Source organism: Lepidochelys kempii, chromosome 3, assembly GCF_965140265.1.
Source record: "Lepidochelys kempii isolate rLepKem1 chromosome 3, rLepKem1.hap2, whole genome shotgun sequence".
Taxonomy (NCBI): Eukaryota; Metazoa; Chordata; order Testudines; family Cheloniidae; genus Lepidochelys; species Lepidochelys kempii.
In genome coordinates this window covers 142,845,680-142,869,356 of record NC_133258.1, presented here as the reverse complement: position 1 = coordinate 142,869,356, position 23,677 = coordinate 142,845,680, and the positions used below count along the sequence as shown (strand labels likewise).

General features: G+C 43.5%; 2 protein-coding genes across 11 annotated transcripts in view; one reads left to right on the top strand and one right to left on the bottom strand.

The window, feature by feature from the left end:
- Positions 1-3,247: 3,247 nt before the first annotated feature.
- Positions 3,248-23,677, top strand: part of CEBPZOS (CEBPZ opposite strand) — a 30,461-nt gene continuing 10,031 nt past the window's right edge. Inside the window, exons 1-8 of one of the 9 annotated variants that reach the window (XR_012158175.1) lie at positions 3,718-4,549; positions 4,792-4,900; positions 5,029-5,133; positions 9,773-9,817; positions 10,266-10,350; positions 10,429-10,580; positions 11,520-16,576; positions 19,598-21,998. Coding sequence is in view for 3 of the 9 variants with exons in the window: in XM_073338354.1 (XP_073194455.1) it covers positions 5,031-5,133; positions 9,773-9,817; positions 10,266-10,348 (231 nt within the window). In the remaining 6 variants the exon portion in view is untranslated. Of the gene's footprint in view, positions 3,452-3,716; positions 4,550-4,791; positions 4,901-5,024; positions 5,134-9,772; positions 9,818-10,265; positions 10,660-11,519; positions 16,577-19,597; positions 21,999-23,677 lie in introns of those variants that run through there. The other 8 variants (XR_012158173.1, XR_012158172.1, XR_012158177.1 and 5 more) reach the window with 8 other exon arrangements.
- CEBPZ (CCAAT enhancer binding protein zeta) overlaps positions 10,241-23,677 on the bottom strand; it is a 26,322-nt gene continuing 12,885 nt past the window's right edge. Inside the window, exons 9-16 of one of the 2 annotated variants that reach the window (XM_073338349.1) lie at positions 20,740-20,806; positions 19,005-19,105; positions 17,396-17,456; positions 16,126-16,331; positions 13,747-13,830; positions 11,526-11,587; positions 11,340-11,421; positions 10,241-10,529 (exon numbers count right to left, since the gene is read on the bottom strand). In XM_073338349.1, the coding sequence (XP_073194450.1) occupies positions 10,390-10,529; positions 11,340-11,421; positions 11,526-11,587; positions 13,747-13,830; positions 16,126-16,331; positions 17,396-17,456; positions 19,005-19,105; positions 20,740-20,806 (803 nt within the window). In that variant the 3' untranslated portion in view covers positions 10,241-10,389. The remainder of the gene's footprint in view (positions 10,530-11,339; positions 11,422-11,525; positions 11,588-13,746; positions 13,831-16,125; positions 16,332-17,395; positions 17,457-19,004; positions 19,106-20,739; positions 20,807-23,677) is intronic. The other variant, XM_073338348.1, reaches the window with a different exon arrangement.

Genomic DNA, 23,677 nt, shown 5'->3' with positions numbered 1-23,677 from the left:
CTTATATAACATTAACAGGAAGCAAGCTTCTCACACCAATATAATGTTGTTTTTATTTTGGCAGCAAGCTATTTCTGTAATTAAAGAAAGCTTTTCAGCCCCATATCAGTGATTTAGAAGAAACAGATGTAAAGTCTATGGATAACGATAATAGAAGACAGTACAATAAAAAGCATAAGGCATAAAGAATAACAATCAAATTAATTCCAGGAAAGCAAAACTAACATCATAGCTTTAAAATAGTGTTTAAAATATCATCATAGCTTAAAATCCCAATGCCTACAGTGGAAGGTATTGTATATTAATGTCCCCCTTTTATGCTAAAGAGACAATAAAATGCTGAACGCTTACATTTAGCAGGGCTTTTTTCCCCCCAGGGTGCCCAGAATAAGATTTAGATCCCTCTGTAATGCACTGGATTTATGTATATAATCAAGTTTCACTTTAGCAGTTGACTCCGACAGAGAATATGGGACTTGCTAGTAGTAGCTAAGGGACTTTTCCATTAGCTCAAGCAGTAGAGATCTGTATCTAAGCATTATAAGCATATTCTTAATTTTATGCTTCACGCACTCTAGTGGAACTACTCACAAGCTTAAAGTTAGGCACTTGCTTGAGAACCTTGTTGAAGGATGAGGTTTCAAGCAGCAGTGTGTGATTTGTACCGTAATTGTCTATTTTCAGCACCTGGAGCTGTAATCACAGTTGGACTGAGCTACTAATGCATTTTGTGGAAAACAGGGGCCCTGGGAGCCCTACAGTCAAAGATGAGAGGCAAGAAAGGTCAGGTGGGTATCACAAATGGCAGGCTCAGTAGAGATGCAGCCAAGCCCACCAGAGAACAACACACAATGGCAACTTTCTCCTTCCCCTTCTGTTGGGAGAAGATGTTGCCGGCACCCAGTGCCGAGAGGCTGAACAACAGCTGGAGTGGTTCGTTACCCGGTGTGCTACACCCAATAATCACAACGGGGTGGAGAAACAGAAAAGTTTATTTGCAGCTGCAAAAAGGTACAGGGAGAATAAAATCTCAAATCCTGCACAACAGAGCAGGAAGTTACACAGGCTTTTATACATCCTTTTTTCCCAGCATACTTATCCAATAGCAAGCTGCCCCAAGTCTCCATATAGCCAGCCAATCCAGTTCCCAGCTAGTTCCCTGATTCTCTGTATCATTTGTTAAACTATACATAAAGCTGCTTTATTCAGCATTGTTCTTCCATATCTCCCCTGTTTGGCCTTGCTTAGTTTCAGGCAGTCTGACTCTGCAACATACTGTTGCAGATTCTCAGCATAACTGCTGTGAGTGCCTCCAGGCGGGGGGGCCAAGGACACTTGGGCCTAGCACGCAGAGCTGCTGCGAGTGCCTCCAGGCAGGAGGGGGGGGGCCAAGGACACAGGGGCCTAGTGCGAGGGGGCTTCATTGACACTTGTGGTCTTCCATCCCCTCGAGTTACCTAGTGGCCATGCCCCAGTGTTCCCAACAAAGAGATCATGGCTATCGCATTGCACCCTGCTGGCAGACTGGGAGCAATGAAGTGAGGCTAACACTGACTATGTGTAGGTGTGGAAGGAACGCAGCAGGGAATGACAGCCATAATTGAGCAAGAGGGAAATAGTCATCACTTGTTATATGTTATAAAAATGTTAAAACAAAATACAGTTTCTTTTGGTTGTTTCTCTGCCCAGTAAGTATGATACTAGTCTGGTCTAGGAGCCCTCAGCTATGCCCAGATCATTATTACAATCACACCAGCAAAGTCTGAAAATATTGAAATATACTGCTGAGTAATATTAGCATATGGAAGACATTAATCCATACTTAATTACAAATTCTCCTAGTGGCTCCCAAGAGAGAGCCCTCTCAGTCAATGAACAATTCCCCAATCCTACTCTCTGGGCTCTCTTACAAAGAAAGGAATGGATCCACTCAAGAGTAACTCCATCTACCCCTGCTCAAGTTCTCAAGTATGTCAGCAGCATCTCATAATATTCAAGGCTATGTTGAGGAAGGGTTGGAAGTTGAACTCAAGCTAAAGAAGGTTGTAGGCCATTGAACTACATTTTACTGAGAAGGGAGAAAAATCTGTGATCTTTGTGACTGCATTATGAGCTGGTGCACTCCTTTGGGTGTTACTGATTAACATATTTGTGAAATATTAAGATCTCCTGTACAGTACACTCCAAGCCTCTGGGCCACCATTTCCATTATTCTATTGATAGAAGCAGCTGCCTATAAGAAAGGAAATTCACAGGTGCCATCACCAGGCCTGGCAGAGCACGAGCTTTGTCTTTTCCTGGCCCATTCAAACCCACAAATGCTTCCCTCACTCCCTTTATAGTTTCAAAACCTAACTATGGACCTCTACAGGTTACTTGAGGTATTAGTCACCATTGTTTGGGCAAAACCAGCTGCAAGTCAAAGCAGCAGTAGTTGTGTGTTGTCAGTCCTGTGCTTCCTTTGTTGGGAATGCCCAAACACAGCTCCCCTTTCCTGCTATATTTAAAAAACAGAAGGTGCAGTTTGTGGACAATGACCTCCAAAACAAAAGAATCCTTCACTGCTTGGAAAACTTAAAAAAGCTCTAAAAATATCAGTGGATCTGATCCTGAGAGACACAGGCATAGGGGCAGTATGTTAGGGGCAGGATCCCAGTGCAGAGCCTGGAGCTGGGTGTTTGGTGTGGGTTGCAGACAGGATCCTGGCCCAGGGGCGGAGAGTTTTGGGCCAAGTTGGGAGCCAGATCCACAGCACAGGGGCAGGGTGATTGGCACGTACTGGAGGTAGGGTCCCAAGGCAGGGTGTTTGGGGCACGGTGGGGGGAGCAGTGTCCTGAGTATGTTGAGGGTGCGGTCCTGGCCTGGGGCTCAGCTGGAGCGTTCGGGAGTGTTGAGAGGGGTCCCTGGGCATGTTGGGAGCAGGGCTGGAGTGGTTGGGGCATGTTGGGGACGGGATGTCGGGAGGGGGGTGTTGAGGGCCGAGGCCCAGGGCAAGGGCAGGGCGTCTGGCCCGTGTTGGAGGTGCAGTCCCGGGGCAGGCGGCTGGGGCGGCGCCGAGGCTTGGGGGGCGCGTTGGAGGGCGGGGTCTAGGTGCTGGCTACCGGGGTGTGGCCGGGATGCGAGCTGCAGGTCGGGGCGGGGTCCCGGGATGTTTGGGGACGTTAGGGGGGCGGGGGCGGCTCCGAGCAGGGGGCAGGTTGGGCAGCGCAGGGCTGGGCTGGGCGCTCGTGGTAGCGGCAGGTGGCGCTGTGCTGGGAGGGGGCTGCTTAGAACCCCCTACGCTGTGGGGAGACTGATCGTTGGGGGGGGGCAGTCGGTCGTACGCATGCGCGCACGGCCAGCGTCTCCAAACCGAGCCTCTACGCTGCTGTGTACGCACGCACGTTAACGGGCGCAATACCAGACTGCGCCTGCGCCGGGGCGCGAGTCCCTTCCCTCTCAAGGGTATAAGGTAAGCGGACGTGCGGCGAGTCGCGATGTCCGCCGCAGGGAGGGGGAGGGCGCGCGCTGTCCGCTGCCGCTTCGCGGGGCTGTGAGCAGGGCCGCTGGTTGCTGGGCCGCGCGCCCCTCGCTGCAGCGGGTGAACTCGGGGGGAGGGGTGACCGTAACGAGCCTTCAAGTTATGATGCGGAAGTAGAATCTGTCTTCTGCTTCCGGGTCACTCTGCTTGTTGCTGCCGTTGGCGTGAGCGAGCTAGTCGGGGCCGTGAGCACAAGGGGCGAGGCTTGGAAACCCCGTGCGGGGCGGGGATTCAGCGTTGCGGGTCTTCCTCCGCATTTCCTTCCACCCCGTCGCGCCCGCAGGCGGCTCACGTGCCCTCGCCGAGATCTGGGGGCGGGGGGAGAGGGTCACGTGTTTCTCACGCGGCGCCGGCGAGTTGCTGCGGGCGCGCTCCCGGCTCCGCGCTCCCAACCCCTCTCGTGCCCGTTGGCTTTACCGGTTGCTCGCTAGCGGCCCTGTTCCGCGCTGGGCGGTTTCCCGCCTGATTCCCCTGCCCCTCCTCCCTCCCCTGCCCGCGGCCTTTCCGGCCGCTGCGTGTCTCAACTGCTGTGCGGCCTCCGGGCGGGGCTCCCCCGTGTGGCAGACCGGGGCGCCATGGGGCCGCCCGTGGCAGACCCTGGCGCCTTGCTTTGCCGACGAATCAGGCCTCGCCTGGCGCCTGCAGCGCGCTAGGCATTGGGCCGGCCACTTGCAGCCCTGGCCTGATCCCAAGGCCGCGAGTGGCCAGGCTTGGCCGTAGCGCGAGCGCCTGTGTTGGCTGAAGGCTCGCTGCGGGGCGCCTCTCGGCTGGCACAGACCCTGTACTCCCTTCCCGGCTCTCTGACAGCTGTAGGGTCTGCCGCATTGATTTTAAGGGGAGCTAGTTGGGGGCCTGGAGCCGGCCGAGGGGGAAAAGACACCATGCAATAGCCAACTCTTGAAGCAACAGTTGTTTTCAGAGCTGTAAATTCCAGATGTTAAAGGTGACTGGCAAGCCACCTCTTCAGGGTGCCATCAATTGCAGCAGTATGTGGTGGAGGCCCCAATAGTCAAGCAGAAGGGGGCACAGGTCAGTACCAAACCTTTGGGTCCAGTGAGGACTAGCATACCTCTAACTAATGATGTCACATCATGCATGGAACCTTGCTTGGGAATATGGCTCACATAAATGTTGAGCTTTATATTTAACTATCCAGAGCGTTACTTTTGTAAAATTTTGTTTTAAATATATACAAAGGACCTAGGAAAAAAATAAAAATCTATAGGGTTTCAAGGTAATATGCTAAATGCTCCTTCTTGGGCCTGATCCAGCACCCACTGAAGTCAATAGAAACTCCCGTGGACTTCGGTGGCTATTGGTTGCATCCCTAGTCAGTATATTTGACGCATTCCACGCTTGCAGTACTCCGATGAACTCAAGGTGAAGATGTTTAATGATTTAAGAATAAGCAGAAATTCTTATGGTATCTTTATTACAATTTTAGTTCAAGAATGAAAACATTAGCATCTTTATAGTAGTGTTTATCCAAATCTATTTTTGAAAGTTAGGCATGGAACCTGTTGCAAGAAAGATCTTCAAAGGAGTTCTATTTTTGGAAGTGGCTGGGGTCGCTGGAGCGTATTTACTATTTTACAGAATGGACACAAGTCAAGGTAATAAAATGGTTTTAGAAATTACTCCTGATAGTGGGTACCAACGTTTCTTACACTAAAAGTGAAAAACTAGTAGAGAATGGATAAGGTAGCAGAATGTTGATGCCCTAAATTAAAAAGTTGAAACTTATGTTCACACCAGTCCATACCGTTTTTCTACTCTCATTTTCCTGTTTTTTCTCTTGCCTTTTTCTGTAAACAGAGTAGTTGTGAAGAAATCAACTGTGCATGCAATACTGGGGTAGGGAGAGACTGTGCTTAAGAAGAGAGAGAATTTACTGGGTTATGTCCCAAGAACTTAGCCTAATAGTACATGACTGAGACTTATTAGGTGGTTAGATGTATCCTGAGGTAGTGAGGTGCAGGGGGAATAGAACCATCATGAAATAATTTCTGTTTCAGCAGTCTGTATCTTAACTATGTAACACAGAGGTTGGCAAACTACGGCCTGCGGGCCACATCTGGCCCACGGGACCCTCCTGGCCCGGGAGGCCCCTCCTCTGCCGTTCCCCCTCTCCCGCAGCCTCAGCTCACTGGCGGTCTGGACGGCACGACTGTAGCGGCGCCAGCCACTGGTACTCCAGGCAGTGCAGTAAGGGGGCAGGGAGCGGGGGTGTGGGATAGAGGGCAGGGGAGTGGTCAGTGGGTAGGGAACAGGAGGGTTGAATGGGGGCAGGGGTCCTGGGGACAGTCAGGAAGGAGATGGGGTGGCTAGGGAGAGTCAGGGGACAGGGAGAAGCGGGGGTTGGATGGGGCAGAGGTCTTGGGGGGCAGTCAGAAATGAGAGGAAGGGTCGGATGGGGCAGTGGGAGGCAATCAGAGGACAGGGAGCGGGGGGGGTGATGGATGGGACAGGGATCCCAAGGGGGCCCTCAGGGAATGGCGGGGTTGGATGGGGCAGGGTTCCTGAGGGGGGCTGTCAGGGGGCGAGAAGCGGGGGGGGGGTTGGATGGGGGTAGGGGCTGGGCCATGCCTGGCTGTTTGGGGAGGCACAGCATCCCCTAACTGGCCCTCAATGCAATTTCTGAAACCCGATGTGGCCCTCACACCAGGGGCGGGCAAACTTTTTGGCCTAACAGATGAGATCTGATTAGTAATCTGTTGTGGAATTATTACCTCCCCAAAACCTTACTCCAAGGACAGGGACAAAGTTTCAAGTAGGAAAAAAGTCATCTAAGCATTTGTTGCTGAAAGATTTTTATTGGTGAAAAAGAAATTGTTCATCTATTAGATTAGATCTGTTAGACTCCTGAGGAAATTCTGTGCCAAAAAAATAATTATACACACAATATTTTAAAGTTCTGCAAATTTTGTCAATAGATGGGAAGGCTCCAGCATGGTAGTGGGGAGCACAGGCCACTGGTGGCATGGAGGTGGGAGATCACCCTGCAGTGCGTGCTCCCCTCATGCCTGACACAGACTTGGTGAGGACCTTGACATAGCACAGGGGCTAGGACTGCCCCTCTGTGCCAGGCATACTGGGTGTGGGCAGGCAGGCTCAGCCCAGCAGGATCCAAATGTGGAGGGATCCAGGTTTGGGTTGAGAGGGTTTGGTTTGGGCATCTCAATGCGGGGGTCTGGGTGCATGGGCAAGGGGACTATCAGGTGGGTACAGGTGAAAGTGGTTGGGGCTCAGCAGAGGGGAGCAGGTGCTGGGGGAGTGAAGCTTGATGCAGTCTGGGTGCAGGGGGTTGGCAAGGTGGGGATTCAAGTGCAGGGGCTCAGTGGGGATGGTCTGGGTGCAGGGGGCTCCAGATGCAAAGGGTGATGCCCAGCAGGGGGGTCTGGATATGGGGGGGTCTAGATGCATGGTTGGGCAGATATGGGGGGCAGCTTCCTGTACATTGATCCCTCCACCCATGGTTGAGGAGCAATGAGGGCAGGAAGCAGGGGGTGTGTGGAGCTTCATACAGCCAGGGGAGGTTTCTTGGGGTTGGTCTGACCCAGCCGTGGCTGCTCCATGCAGAGGAAGAGGAAGTTCCATCCTTCCCAGCACAGGGTAGGAGCTACAGGCCAGGGTGTCCCCACCTCCACCCACAGTGGTGATTTAGCTCTCCCTTGGCTGCTTCGGGCACCAGAAATGATGCACCTGCACTGCTGAGGAGGGGCATGTGACTGCTTTTGCAGCTTCCAAGAAGACAGATGTGGAAAAATTAGAGTCCAGTGGATGGCAACAAAAATTATTAGGGGGCTGGAACACTTGACTTATGAAGAGAGGCTGAGGGAACTGGGATTGTTTAGTCTGTAGAAGAGAAGAATGAGGGAGGATTTGATAGCTGCTTTCAACTACCTGAAAGGGGGTTCCAAAGAGGATGGAACTAGACTGTTCAGTGGTGGCAGATGACAGAACAAGGAGTAATGGTCTCAAGTTGCAGTGAGGCTGGTGAATCACTGGAATGGGTTACCTAGGGAGGTGGTGGAATGTCCTTTCTTTGAGGTTTTGGCTGGGATGATTTAGTTAGGTTTGGTCCTGCTTTGAGCAGGGGGTTGGACTAGATCTCCTGAGGTCCCTTCCAACCCTGATGTTCTATGATTCCCTGGCAGAAAGTTCTGCTTCTGCGGGGAAGCAAAAAAATCTGTAGGGGACATGAATTCTGTGTGCATGCAGTGGTGCAGAATTCCCCTAGCAGTAATCTATAGCACATAAATTATGAGAGAGAGATTTATTAGGGCCTGGAGAAACCTCACTCTGCCCAAGACAAAGCCTAGCTCACATCAAATGAGCCCTCAGATCTAGAGGGTTTAGCAGATTCACTGTGAGCTAAGGCTCTCCCAGGAGATTGTAAGTTTTATACTGCCACCAATTACTATAGTATCTGAGTGCTTTCCAAATCAACCAAAAAATTCTCGTTCTAGCTACAGATATTTGTGACTTATAGCATAGCTTCAGGGCAGGTCAGAATGCAAAGATACACTTGTTCTCTTCAACCAGAATGTTAGGGATCGGTTGCCATCTGAGTTGCAGTTCTACTCTAGGTCAGATTTAGATCAGATGATCAAAAATGGAGTTATGTAGAACTAAAGAGCTTTGAAAAGAAGGCAGGAATAGCCAAAGAATCATCTTATCCTAGTTCAGGAAAAAAAAAAAAAAACAGGTTGTGGGGGAAGTCTGTGGGTGATGTAGTAGTCATAGAATCATAGAATATCAGGGTTGGAAGGGACCTCAGGAGGTCATCTAGTCCAACCCCCTGCTCAAAGCAGGACCAATCCCCAATTAAATCATCCCAGCCAGAGCTTTGTCAAGCCTGACCTTAAAAACTTCTAAGGAAGGAGATTCTACCACCGCCCTAGGTAATGCATTCCAGTGTTTCACCACCCTCCTAGTGAAAGTTTTTCCTAATATCCAACCTAAACCTCCCCCACTGCAACTTGAGACCATTACTCCTTGTCCTGTCATCTTCTACCACTGAGAATAGTCTAGAACCATCCTCTTTGGAACCACCTCTCAGGTAGTTGAAAGCAGCTATCAAATCCCCCCTCATTCTTCTGTTCTGCAGACTAAACAATCCCAGTTCCCTCAGCCTCTCCTCATAAGTCATGTGTTCCAGACCCCTAATCATTTTTGTTGCCCTTCGCTGGACTCTCTCCAGTTTAGGTCATTAGGTACAAAACTTTAGGTATGTTAAGGGATAACATCGGCTCAAATTTAGGTTTGCACAGAGGATGGAGACACTATTTTCAGCTTCCAGGATGGCACTGATAAAGTTAATCTGCAGCCAAATAAGGGAAGTTGTCTGGAGGTGCCTGGTTATTGATGGAGAGATCTAAGACAGGAGTTCTCAACCTTTTTCTTTGCGCCCCTCCACAACATGCTATAAAAACTCCACGGCCCTATAAAAACCAGGGCTGACATTACCACCACAGGGGCTCCCATAAAGCTAAGTTGCTCGGGCTTTGACTTCAGCCCCAGGTGATGGGGCTCAGTGCCCTAGGGTTCAGCTTCATGTGGTGGGGCTTTGACCTTCTGACCTGGGCCCCAGCAAGTCTAACACTTGTCCTGCTTGGCAGACCCCCTGAAACCTGCTTGTGGCCCCCAGATACCTGCTTGAGAACCACTGCTCTAAGGCACTGTTTCTTAACCGGTTTGTGGGCTGGTGCAAGTCCCCAAGATCTTCCTGACACATTTAGGAAGGCAGCAAGCCAGTATCAAAAAGGTTGAAGAAAAACTCTTCTGAGGAAAGGAGTACTTGTGGCACCTTGAGACTAACAAATTCTGAGGGATGCTCAAAGCTTGAACTTGTAATAAACTTGAGGCAAGCTCCTTGGCTCAACCCTTCCTTAAAACAGTCTTAGATTCCACAACCTCCTTGATTTTAGGAGGGAGAATTTTTTGTGTATCTTTGGCAAAAAGAAAGCCTTTTCACTCTTACAACCCTAAGAGCCAGATGACAGAGGGACTCATCAGGCTTTGCGCCTATCCCCACTAGTGAATGGGCAAGAAAAGTGTCTAAATTTGTAAATAAAAGTAGCTCAAATGTGGTGTTTGACTAACACTGAAAAATACTAAATGAAATTAAATTACACACTACTAGTTAGTATCTAACTAAAGACTAAGTTACCTTTAGAATACAGAAACATGCATTCCATTGGTGCAACTGTTCGTTGAGAATAGTTAATTTTTTTCTTATTCCCTTACCAGATTTTAGGCATACAATGAACAGGAGATTTCCATCCATTCTGGAGGGTAAGTCACTTCTTGCCAACTAAAAGAAAACACTTCATAAAACTTGTATGAAACACTGGAATGCGTTACCTAGGGAGGTGGTAGAATTTCCTTCCTTAGACGTTTTTAAGGTCAGGCTTGACAAAGCCCTGGCTGGGATGATTTAATTGGGGACTGGTCCTGCTTTGAGCAGGGGGTTGGACTAGATGACCTCCTGAGGTCCCTTCCAACCCTGATATTCTATGATTCTATGTCTTTTTGACAGAGAATTATCTTCTAGCTTTGCATTGTTGCTAAATGTTTTTCAGAAATGCAGAGGTTGTAAAATGTATGTTTAGCTAGAGACAATTCTAGTGATTTTTTTCCTACTCAGAATCAGATGAATACAAATCCAATAAAATTAGACCTAGAAATTCAGATGCACATAAGAGAAACAGATGACACTGATGCTTTTTTTATATATTTTCAGTTTATTACAAAAGCAATGAATGGGCTGGAGTTTATGGAATAAGGGAGAACGACCGACTGAAATGGCTAAGTGGCAAAAATTAGAAGTAAGTAAAAACGGAAGCAGTGTAAAACGAATGTCTGATTCATTTTCTTGACTTTTTGCCTTTGTGTTTATTTTTCAGGCCTTTGTGTTTGAACTGTTTTTTCTTCTTGATAATATTTTTCACATCTCTGTTGTGAAGCCAGTTGTCACGCTCTGCTTCCCACTTGAGCTGTTTGATACCTACAAGGGAAGAGGAGGAACATGACAAATAAGAGGTGGTGGATAACTGATGTATCCTTTGAACACTGTTTGGAATTTGAATAATCTACCCCTAAATTCATAAAACACCAATAAAGTGTGAACTATTGGATTTTTCACCTCAAATTTTTCCATTATGCAAAAACTATTATACTTGAAACCTTTTGGGCCTGTTTCAAAGGCACAAATTTTAGAGTTGCTTTCATGGATCCTGTGTTATAGTTTGCATTAACACTCAATGTTTAGGATGGCAGCCATCAATTTTTTTAGACCAGAGAAATGAGTATAATTAGTGCTTTATCTATTTGATTAATCCCACCTTGAAAAGTAGATATTTACAGATTTAGATTTGTGGGGGAAAACTGTTTTTGCTTCATATACACCAAAGCTGGGGAGTGGTGTGTTTGGCTAAACCTTGGTTACATCAACTTTTATATCAGAAAAATTCCCATCAGGGAGAAAGTTAAATTACATAATTTAGAATTAGGTATTTAATGATGCAAGTCAAAAGCTGCACGTGCTGTGACTAAGTACAATTAAATCTAGACTAGGGCGAGAGTCCTTAAACAAGTACAGTTGTATTATATACCTCATGTATCTACATAAAGTTATACTGGAGCAGTGGCTGAATTATTTTTTGTGGATTTAACATTTTAAAATGGAATACACTAATTTTTAAAAATAACTAAGCAATGACATTTTTTCTTAAAATTGTCTTAAGGATTGTGCATAGGTACCTATTCAAATAGCGTAAGGGTATAGTTTGTTTATAGAACATGTAACTGCACTTACTTGCATTATCTTTGTTAGCCATTGCATTCATACCAATGTTGTCAAACTGGGACTTAACATTTTCATCCAGAAGAGTGCCAAACTTTAAAGAGAGACAAATATTAGTATTTTCTTTATGGAAAATATATTCAGGCAAAATGTGAGATCAAGCATTTTTTCTTAATTATGTATACTGATCAGATTTACCTCTTCTGCAGCAGCAAGCATGCCCATGTCTTTGAGTTTTCTTTTCTTTTGCTGCTTTGATCCTTCAAATAGAAAAAAATTACTGAAAATTGTAATCAGCTAAAATTCTACACTTTCCCAGGCACCACCACCAGACAAACATTCATCCTTTAATAACATTGTCCAAAGTATCTGATTTCTATTAAAGCTCCTAGAAAAGCATTTAAGTGTCTAGAATGTAACTAGAGGATTTCTCTATCATTTCATTGCAGGGAGAGATGTGTGAACAGATCGCTTAATAATGTAATATATATATTGTAATAGCAACCTAAAGACCCAATCAGGATTAAAGCCCCCTAGTGCAAGGTGTACAAAGACAGTCCCTGTCCTGTTCAGTTTACAGTTCAAGTGATAGATGAAGGGTCAAGGACTACAATCCAAAATATAATAAGTGTTAACATGTTTATGAAAATTGTATAAATACTAATCTGATATTTCCATCTGTCCCTTAAGCAGTCATTAAGTGGCTGACTTCTAATCAATGCGGCAGCAGAAATGAGTCTTAAGAGTAATACTCTTCTGGAGTCATTCACAGAGATTTCAATAGCACTGATTAGCATCCAGAAGGAACTGATTTCACAAAAGTGGTCTGCTAGTGTTTGTTACAAATACACTTGAAAGTTTTAAAATAGTTTAGTATAAAAAAAATTGGGGATTAGTTTTTCTGAGAGAAGGGATGGCTGATAAGATTGGGGATTGTGTGCCAGTATTTTTTTCCTCCTCAAAAGGATTGCCTCAGAAGCATACAGAATCAGAGCCTAATGGCTAGGGCCTTACCAAATTCATGGCCATGGAAATCTGGTTTTGTGTGCTTTTACCTGATACTCCCCTGTAAAATCTGTATAAAGCAGTGTTTCTCAAATTGGGAGTCCAGAACCAAAAAGGAGTTGCAGGAGGTCACAAGGTTATTTTAGGAGATTGTGGTATTGCCACCCTGACTTCAGAGCAGGGCAGCTGGAGAGTGGCTGCTGCTGGCCAGGAGCCCAGCTCTGAAGGCAGCAATACCATACCGTGCCACTCTTACTTCCGTGCTGCTGCTGTCAAAGCTGGGGAGCGGTGGCTGCTGACTGAGGGCCCAGCAGTTTTGTTAGGAGTTACGAACAGCCTCCATTCCCGAGCTGTTCATTACTCTGATATTCTACTGTATGTTTTTAGCTCTCAAATTTTAAGGGGGTGGGATATGTTGACTCTTTAACACACCTTTTAACCAGTGTTAAAGAGTTATCTAATTAAAAATCCTAGTTCTTGTGATGTTGTTTCTCCAGTTTTCCAGTCATCAGAACCTGAATTTCTAATGTACACAAGCAGATTTAAAAAAAACAAAACTTTAGGTAAACTTTGTCGACCAAGTAGCAAAAAAAGGGTTCAACCTTTTTTGCAGGTTGTTTTTCAGATCTAAAGCAGTGACACTCAGACCTCAATTATTAAAGAGTCACAGTAGTGTGAATTCATTGTTTCATTTACAATAGTACTGTATATTCATATTTAAAGAGACAAAATACTTTGTGCTGTGAGAATATATAAAACTAAGTATTTTATCAACTACAATGGGTTAATATAATAAACACATCCTGGTTGATTAATTAAAGCAGGGTTTTAATATGTTCTGCAGAGAGCCACTTGTAGTTCCCAAGCTTCAGTCTGAATATCACTGATCTAAAGCAACAGCTGATGCTGTAGGGGTTTTTCTGAGTGGGAGTAGTAAAGACTACATTCCCCCTCTCGTCCCCCCCCTTTAAATTCATCTATTCACTCACTTTTCATGTCTAAAACTCAATTTATATCAAATTTGCATTTTTAGTTTGTTTTTATTACCAGCAGCAGGCCACAGCTCTTGAGGAATCTGTAGATTTCCCTTTTTAAAGAAATCTAGGGAACACAAATTTGTGCTGCATGTACTATATCCAGGTACAATGTAATCTGCTCTACATATATCTGCTAATTCATCTCAACCCTAACAGCCTCTCAAGAGCTGTCGCTAATGTCCATTGTACCAGACTGACTGGATTTGCGGTACAGGTGTGAGAAATTCATTTTCACTAAAATGGAATTTGAACTTAAGTTTCCAGAGGCAAAAGATCAGTGCACCAACCCCCTACACCACAGAGCCCTCTGCCACTCTACATACTTCTACTACTTTGTATTAGCCTGTCTCAGACTTTAAATGAAAATATATTCTTACCTTCAAATGATCCAGCAAAATCAATATCTTTTTTTCTCTTGCCTTTTTTACTGACAGACTTGACCTGATCTTTACTGTTTACATCTATCATCAAAGAAAACCAAATAGGTCACTATAATTTGCACAGTATACACTATATTTAAAACATTAACTACGAACACTAACATGTCCATTAAGGCACATCTGCCCCATTATTCTGTTGAGCTTGTTCTTAGAAAACATTAAAACCACAATGGACATACTCAAATTTTTAATTTAAAACCCACAGATCTTGGGAAATGCTAAGTTAAGTTTTTCATGCCAGCTTTAAATGCCTCCTTTGCCTACTATCACAGCATGGAAGATATTAAATAAAGCACTGATCTCAGCTCCACGAGATACGAAGTCCAATAGAATAAGTTCAAAAGAAACATTGCATTATGTAAAATGTATCTATTTGATGAACAGTGTGGTGTATTAGGCTTGGAAGGATTAGACTTTTATCTGTAAATGCCAAATATTGATTTTACTGGACATGCAAACCAGTGAAAAAATATTTCTATTGATAACACCTAATGTCATTAAAGTTACTGTCTCATCCTTCCCATGATTTCCCACAACTGAAAATTTAAATCGATAAAGGCTTTAAATTGATCAATATTACCTGTTGAAATTTAAAAAAAAATTCCACCAAGCTAATACAGTAACTCCTCACTTAAAGTAGCATTTTTCAGGACTGTAACTACAATGTTAAGTGAAACAATGTTAAGTGAATTCAATTTCTCCATAAAAAATAATGTAAATAGGGGAGGGCTAGGTTCCAGGGAAATTTTTTTTGCCAGACAAAAGATTTTATACATACGTATACATAGTACTGTACACAGCAATGATTATTGTGAAGCTTGGTGAGGTGGTGACATTAAAGCGCAGAAGAGCGTGGGATATTTCCCAGGGAATGCCTTACTGCTAAATGACGGACTAGCACTCGGCTGAGGCCTCAAGGGTTATTGTTAGTGTAGCCTCGCACTTTACAAGGCACCACGAATGGAGGGAGGGGAGAGAGACACACAGTGTGTGTGAGAGAGAGAGAGACGTGCATTGCACCTTTAAGTATGCTGATCCCACTGCCTTTTTAAGTAGATCAGCAAGTTGAGACAGCAGCTGCTACCAGCAAGCTCCCTCCGTCCTGAGCCCTGTCATGTCCCCCACACCTGCTCTGTGGAGATGGGGGACACCCTGACATTAGCCTACCCCTTTCCCCCGCACAGCAAGCAGGAGGCTCCCGGGAGCAGCTCCAAGTCAGAGGGCAGGAGCAGCACACAGCAATGGGGAGAGGGAAAGCTGAACTACGGGCATTTGATAGCCTGATGGGGGGCTGCCCGTCCATCCTGGTTCCAAGCCCCCACCACCTAGCTCCAAGGGCTGCTCTTTCTGCAAGCAGTGGACAAAGCAGGCAGCTGCCAAACAACGTTATAAGGGAGCACTGCACAACTTTAAATGAGCATGTTCCCTCATTGATCAGCAACAAAATGACATTAACCAGGATGACTATACGTGAGTTACAGTATATTATGCAGTAGTGCCAATTTGAAAGAGACATTAAAATCTATCTGAATAGGTTACTTCAGTCCCTGATAATACTCCCTGACCTCAACAAGCCAATATTATAAACAATCTCTTAATCTCATATGTTTCTTTAAATTGTAAAGTGGTTTCCATGTAAACACTCTCTCTGATAACGTAATAACCCATGATCAGGTTAAGTCACAGCTTCAAATTTCTTATAGAAAAATAAAATTATTAGGCACATGAATTTTTGTTGTTGTGCTAAACAGAATTACAGGAGTCAAATAGTTAATTAGCCACTAATTTTAAAATCATTAACTGGTCTCAAATCAATCAGTGGAAAAAAATTAATAAATGTTGATTCAAATCATGCATAACTAAAACTAGAATTTGCCAAACATTCATTGACTGATTATTTTTTCCTTCATGCCACATAATGGTCACTGTGTAAGTTACTTGTGTACAGACCTGTTTGTTTATTTGGTCTTTGGAGGTTTTTTGTTCTATTTTGCGTGTGCAGAGAATAGTGTATCTGGTTTGTGAAGTATTTAAGACCAAGTTTTCAAAGAGGTGTGCTTAAAATGAGGCTCCTAATTCCGTATTTAGGCTCCTAAATAAAAGTGGCCTCATTTTCAGAGGTAATGAGAACCTGCAGCTCACTGCCTTCAATGGGAGCTTCTTGGCCAAAGAGTGACTTGAGTGGAAGCTGCTGGTAGCTTAGCGTCTCTGAAAGCCAGGCCTCTGATTTAGGTCCCTATCCATGGATTTAAACACCTAATCTATGCAACCACATTTTTAAAAGTATTGACCTTACTGTTGTTTTCATTACCTTACCTGGACTGTTGTCGTCATCTGATACATTCATAAATGCACCTCCCTCTTCATCAATGTCATCTCCAAACTCTTCATCCATACTTCCCAGGGAGACTACTTCTTCATCCATCTCATTGAATTCATCATCATCAGAATCTTCCAAGTCATCACTGCATTCCTCACCTCCTTTGCTTTTCTTACCACCCTTGGGCTTGTTTTTTATATTACTAAAATACACAATAATAATACTCAGCACTTCCTGCCTCGTTAGATGTCTACAGAGAACACCCATCTATTTCAAAGCACCGTACTAGGAAGTTAAGCAGCATTACAAAGAATTTTAAAAGTAACCCAAGGCATAATCAACTGGCACTTACAGAATATTAAAAATACATCAAACTGAATTTAACACAAGGAATGCTGCTGAAAGTCCACCCGCTTTAAAAGGTCTGAAAAGAGTCCTGTGATTAAGGTACTCTTTTGACAACAGCTATGTGTGTTGTGACATGTTCTAATGGTCCCAGTTCATTTTCAGAAATCCTTTTGCACAGGAGATTGTTGAGCTGCTTTCAAAGACACCCCCAGAAGCCTTAGCAGGCCTATTAAATGGAAAACTGAGAATTTAACCTAGTATAGCACTTTAATGGATAGAGGGGAACTGATCCATCCTGAAACACTACAGGTGGGGGGAAGGGGGTTTGGTGAGGGGAACTGTAGGTAAAGAGGTAGTAACAACGAAGATGAGTTTGAGAGGGAACAAGATCTGGATCAAAGTTTTTCAAGGTTCACTATAAATTTAAGCTATAAATTTTCCCCCCTCCTCCCAAAAGAAATTTCAAATTTCTTTAGTGAATTTTAAAAGTATGTTTCAAATAAAATTGCACATTCAATCATTAATGGAGCCAACGAGTTACTAGGAATTAAGCTATGTAACACTGGACTTCTAACATGGGATCAGAATTCCAGTTTTCAGATTTCATACATCATGTATTATTCCAATTTATGATTACACTCACTAGCATTATCTGACCATGAAATTGGAGACCGTGAAAACCAAGATGATACAGATAAAGTGCCCAGCCTCACGCTTTCTAGGCTAAGTTGCAAGTGCCATAGCATCAGCATGCTCAGCCCAGGGGGAGGTGGAAGAGAGAGTGACATGCAGCGCCTCGTGCAAAATGATACTGAGCAAGGCTGACTTTCTTCAAAAAGTAATGTTCAGCCATGTGGAGTAAAAATCTGTAGGAGTGGCACTGAATTAGTACAGAAGGAGCAGAATCAAAAATCTTACCCAGCAAAATCAAGGTCATCCTTGCTAACAGTATCACAGTAACTGTCACCTTCAAATGACTCTGAAAGAAAAAAAAAATGGGGAATTTTCTTTTGTTATTGCAACACAAAGCCAAGTGAAACATTTTGAAGTTATTTAATAAATAGACTGAATGCTCATGGCACAATTTATCATCATTTTAAAGTCTTCCATTTTCTCAAGCATACATTGTTTACATTTATTGACTCATCAAGGAAGAATCCCAGGAGAGTTTTACTTCTATGGAAAACTGGTCAATTAGCTTACAAACCATTTAACAGACCCCTTGAGTCACAAGGCATTTCATAATACAAAAACAATAGCATAGTATAAGTTTTGAAAGAGAATTCCTTTGCACTGGAGAAAGTTATCTTAAAATTCATTTTGTTTATTTTCATGCTACTGTACAGAGAAATATACATAAATCCTTCCTCCACCCCAGCATCACATGAGAAAATATTCCCTATGATTCAGAGTCTTATCTTGTGACGCTCATAACCAAGGTATGCAGAATACAGGGACTGCACATTTGACTCTGAATTAAGAGTCTCAATCACAGAGAAGCCAAACCACCTTGGACTTTAAAGGCCACTGTCACTGATGGAATTTAGAAATATAGATCTAAACCAGGGAAGACACCAACTAGGAACAATAATGTGTCCAAAAAAACTATGACACTTCTCTCTCAAGGAATTGAAGTCCTCTCCCTATAAATCCTTGACTGAAGAGAGGCTGGCAGAGAAAAGTTAACACTAGGGTGCCTTGGATCCAAAATTTGTGATGCAAACCGCCTAACACAGGGGTGGCCAACCTCAGCCTGAGAAGGAGCCAGAATTTACCAATGTACATTGCTAAAGAGCCACAGTAATAAGTCAGCAGCCCCCCCATCAGCTCCTCCTCCCTTCCCCACCGCTCCCAGCACCTCCTGCCCACCAGCGCTCCGCCAATCTGTACCTCCTGATCAGCTGTTTTGTGGAGTGCAGGAAGTTCGGGGGGAGGGGAGGGGAGGGGGCATGGCAGGCTCAAGGGAGGGGACGTGAAGGGGTGGAGTCGGGGCAGGGCCTGTGGCAGAGCCAGGGATTGAGCAGTGAGCACCCCCCAGCACATTGGAAAGCTGGCTCCTATAGCTCCAGCCCCGGAGTCGGTGCCTATACAAGGAGCCGCATATTAACTTCTGAACCATACGTTGGCCACCCCCGGCCTAACATCAGAGGCAAACTGTACATTAAAAAGACCAATGGTGAAACATAAAAGGGATCAATGAAAAGTTAGATATTTTTGTTATAATTAGGACTAAATTCTCAAAATGTTGGTCTAAGTTGCATGAGCAAAATATGAAGCTGCAGATTAAACAATGAAAGTTGCAGCATGCACAGACAATCCTAGATTCTAGAGCAGAAACTTGCATCAAGTTCAAAAGAAAGGGCAGTCGTAGCCATATGCAGCCATTGGCAGAGATGCATAATCACATTGCACACAGAGCCCTCACTAAGGACTACTGAATAAGTAAAGAATTAGTAGTCTACACAGGCTGTTCCTTGATAGACTAAGCGCTGAGAGTGCTTTACTGCTATGAAAAATACAGCCTTACCTAGTATTCTTTCAAATTCATCATCATCTACGTCTTCCACGCTTTCTTCATCCACTGTACGTTTTCGTTTCTCTTTCTCTTTCTCAAGCTTTTTATAAAATCTAAAATATTTAAAAAGTTTTCTGCAATCACACACTACATTACTGATGATGTGTTCTTATGACGCAATGATTTTAATAAAGCCACAACATGGATTACATGCATTGTATATAAAGTCTACCAGCTATCACTTAAATATCAGTTATCGTTTCCAATATGATCACAATTCAAAGATTTATAGTTCATTTATTTTTCAAATTTTAAAAAAAGTGTAAAATGGTGAAGTGATGTAAGATTTAAAACAGTGAAAATGCCTGGTTAGTGGTTTGAGAGGCTTTTTTGATCACTGTGAATTTTAAAAAATGACAGGAACAATACACATATGATGTGTGTGATTAAATGAACATTGTCAACTTGAAGTCCGGTTGATCGGAAAAAAAAAGTTTAAAAGTAGTTTCAGGTACTATGCTTTCCCCCTGATTTCCTCTGCCAGTTTTTGTGGGTTTAGTCTCAGTTACCTATTTTTAAAAACATTTTCCTCTGCTTTATTGCAGCATGAAAGATCCACACGAAGAAGAGGGAAAAGTGACTAGATATGAGAAGAAAATATGAATTTTACTACACAAAGCATTATCAAAAGTGAATAAACTAAACTGAAGAAACAAACATTCTCTAATACTAAAGTTATAATAATCTTAGGTGTTATTGTAACAATAATTAATATTTTTTCAGGCAGAAGTGTGACTTTTAAGTAGGTGTCTCTTTAATATCAGGATCCCATCTATGAGAAGCTTCTGATGTCACTGAAAATTGCACACACTTTTGCACTGACATGAAAATGGTTCGGAATAGTGATTTATCAAGAGGAGAACGCAAACGGACTTCCCATAGTTGTGTTAACAGGAGCATTCCATTTCCATTTGCTAGTATTTATTTTAATTTTAAATAGTAAAGAATTTAACCACAAAAGCCTAATTCAGAGTCAATATCAATAAAGAGACACTGCCAAGTTTAGCCCAAATTTCCGGTTTAGGAAAAACTAAAGTTTGCAAAACCCAAGACCACTAAAAAAGATGTTATGAATTAAGAAAAAAATCCAATGAAAAGTTTGGGGGTTTTTAAGCCAGTCCTCATGCAGTGTTTGTAATTCAAACACTAGCATTGTGACCATATGATAACCTGAAAATAAAACAGACTATAAATAGAGGAAAAAATGGTGAGAAATATAAAAAGTAAACAAACACCTTAAACGCCCATCAGTTAGATTTTTTTAATTGCTCCATTTTAATAAGCCAAGTTATTATCAGTAACATATTTTAAAATATTAAAAAAGATCAACTTGTTGTGCCCAGGTATTACAGCACACAGGGTATTCCTGACCAACCAGTGCTTGCAACTCCATACTATTAAGTCAACTAAGTGATGTTAGGAGCAGATTGTAATTTTGAATGGCTTTCCTTATCATTTTAAGATTATGTTATCACTCCCTTCTGAAACATTTTTCACAACTTTCAATATTCCACACAGAGCAAAGGAAGTTCCATCATTTCATTACATAAATCACTCGAGCTAATCCAAATCCTCAAACTTCTCAGAGTAAAAATGTCAGGACAAATTTACAAATTCTAATCCTTTTTCTAAAGAGTTAAATTTCAGGAACAAAGCTTGTTAAGAGTATTCATAAATATTTAATTACCTGTGGAAAAACACTTCATCCACTGGGATTTTACTCTCATCTTGGGCAAGGAATTCCTTACTGTTGACTGAAAAAATAACAGACCTGGCTTTATGCTTCGCTTCACTAAAGGAGCACGATTTTATAGCAAGTTGAGTATAATTATAGAACATTTATGTTTTGTTATGAAAACACTACAGTAAAATTGTTCCCAAAGTAAATTTCTGAAATATGGTGTATTCTCCTCAATTTCTTAAAATAAGGACTTCTACTATATTTTCTATTTAAAATGATAAAATGTGGGCTAACATCCCACCCCACCACAGTTCACAGGCATTACCCCCAACTATCCCCTGGATCCACATTTATGTATGTTAGTAACAATCCAGTAGGAGTGTATGTTAAAAAAAGGTTGGAGGTGGGACAGATTTTGGGAACCTGTAGCCTCCACACTTCTTCCACCACACGAATGAGTCCTTCTCACCCTCCCCCTATGACCAAAAGCTCTTCAGCAGCTGTTGGGCAGGGGAACAGCAGCATAGGTCAAACAGGAGTGATTGGAACAGGATCAAGCATCCCACCACTTCCAAAGTCCAGCACTAATGACGGTGAGGAAAGCAAGATAAGTATCTGCAGGTACTCAAGGTACTCAACAGGCAGGGCACTAAAGCCCCCTCTACCAGAGATGGCAAAAAGATCTTGTAACTGGATTAGGAAGGACATCAATGGTGACAAGCACCTCACTTCCTCCCGCCACACAACCCCCATCCCAAAAAACACTCAAAAGGAGACAAGGAGAGCCATGTCCCATTTCACTGCATTCAGAAAACAGCCTGCTCCCTCTGGTAGAGAGAAATGTCACAGCATCGTAAGCCATATCATGGCCCCAGTAGTGAAGTCTGGGGAGAGGACTGTTTCAGATAAAAGTGGGTGATGGAAATGGATTTCCAATAATCAAGGTTACAGGGGAAACAATGTACAGTGGAACGCTAGTAAATTAACTGCTCACAAACACAGAGTTTTCAATTTGCTAGGGTGGTCTGATTGTGATTTTTATAGCCATATTCCTGCATGGGAGCACTAGTTTCCAGAGGGCCAAATCACAACTACTTTTTATTCTAAATCCTCTACACCTCAGTTTAGGTGATGCCCTGACATATTTAGTAAAAATGTACTAAACAAAATAAGGATTTTTAAAGTGCATAAATGGAATTAGTCAATGTTTTTAAAATGCTCAGTCTGCTCCTTGATTAATGCAATAAATGAATCATCCATTTGAATGAATTCTAGATAAAAATTCCTGATCACGTGTTCATACTGCCACAGAAACCTTGTGCCATTAAAGACCCATGGACTACTCTATATACCAGTGGTTCTCAGGGGATGTGCAGCCCACAATGTGTTACCTGGGCCACAGGGGCCAGGTGGCAGGGCAGCAGCAGCCCTGACTGTTGCTGAAGGGGAAGCTGGCTGGCTGCCCGCCCTGGGCCCCACGGAGCCAGCTGCCCCAACCGCACAGGGCCGGGCGGCTTCCCCGACCCCCACCAAGTGGAGTGGGCCAGCTTCCCCAGGCTCCAACCCTGCAGGGCCAGCTGGGAGCCCCGACCCCGCAAGGCCCACCGGCAGCCCAGCTGGACCTCTCCGCGATGGGCTAGCTCGGACCCCTCCGCGCCATGCAGCTGGGAACCTGGCGGACCCCAGGCACGCAGCTGGCCTTTAGTACACAGCTGAGCTGGGCCACAGCTGTGTGCTAATTGGGGTTCATGAGGCCCACAGGTTGAGAACCACTGATATATACCAACACTACATAGCACTGGCTACAGCACCTCAAAGAGAACAGAACTAGAGGCATAAGTAAGAGCCAAAAAGAGTTACAAAAATCCTTCAGCAGAAGACATGGCAACTCAGTAGCAAAGCGGTAGACTATTTGTTTATTGGGGGGGGTAGGGAAAGAGTTTTAGCTGTATTCCAAGGATTTCATTCTTTGTTGCTGCACATTAAATTAACTACAGAGAGAATGTGACGATTAACTTCTATAATCCCTTTCCGTCTTCAGTCCATTACTATCCATTCCTGCTGCCAAACCCTGCCCTTAAGCACTGGAAGGAGCAAGGCCAGACAAAAGCTTGCCTATTTCTGAAAGAATCTTACCAACATAATGTTGACAAAGATGCCTACTAATCCTAACAATAGTTGCAGATTAGGAATTTTACATAGTAATCAATACTCTTATGGACATATCTTAATGTGATTAAAATCATTATATAATCTGTTCTAGGTTTAAATCACCTTTCCTACTTAAGTCACTTAGGCAGAATAAATATGGTTATATGATAACTTGGGAACAGGAATATGAACTGAAACTAGAGATCCAGCACAAACTCATATAATATTTTACACACAGTTAAGTGTTTAAAACCTTATTTCATTTTAACCAGTTAATTATTAGTTAATTATTATTATTATTGTAACTAAAACAAATATTTGTAAAGCAAGAAATTTAATTAGGCTTCTGCAAACAACCTTAACTCTGATCCTGTATCCCAACCCCATCTTCCTGTTGGGGATGAGTATGCTGTTGCACCATTACCAGTTCTGAAGTTACTTTAATCATTCACATCACTAACAAGTGAATTTGTAACAACATTCTAAACACCTCTCAGTAATTGTGGCCCTACCCTACCCATCTTACATAAACTGTATCTAAAGCAGCACACATCAGAGCAGTTTCTGAAGGGCAGGGTATTAGAGCCAAGTGGGGAGTACGGATGAGGAAGACACAGAATAGAAAGGGTGAATAAAGCAGGTAGGGTTCTCTAGAATGGTGGAAGACAGCAAGTGCTTTTGTATCATACGTAGATAAGCGGCAAGACACTTGTGTATCTTGCTTTGAATGGTCAAGTGAACTGGAGGACATTTCTTGGAACAGTACATAGAGGAATGCTGTCAGCAATGGAAA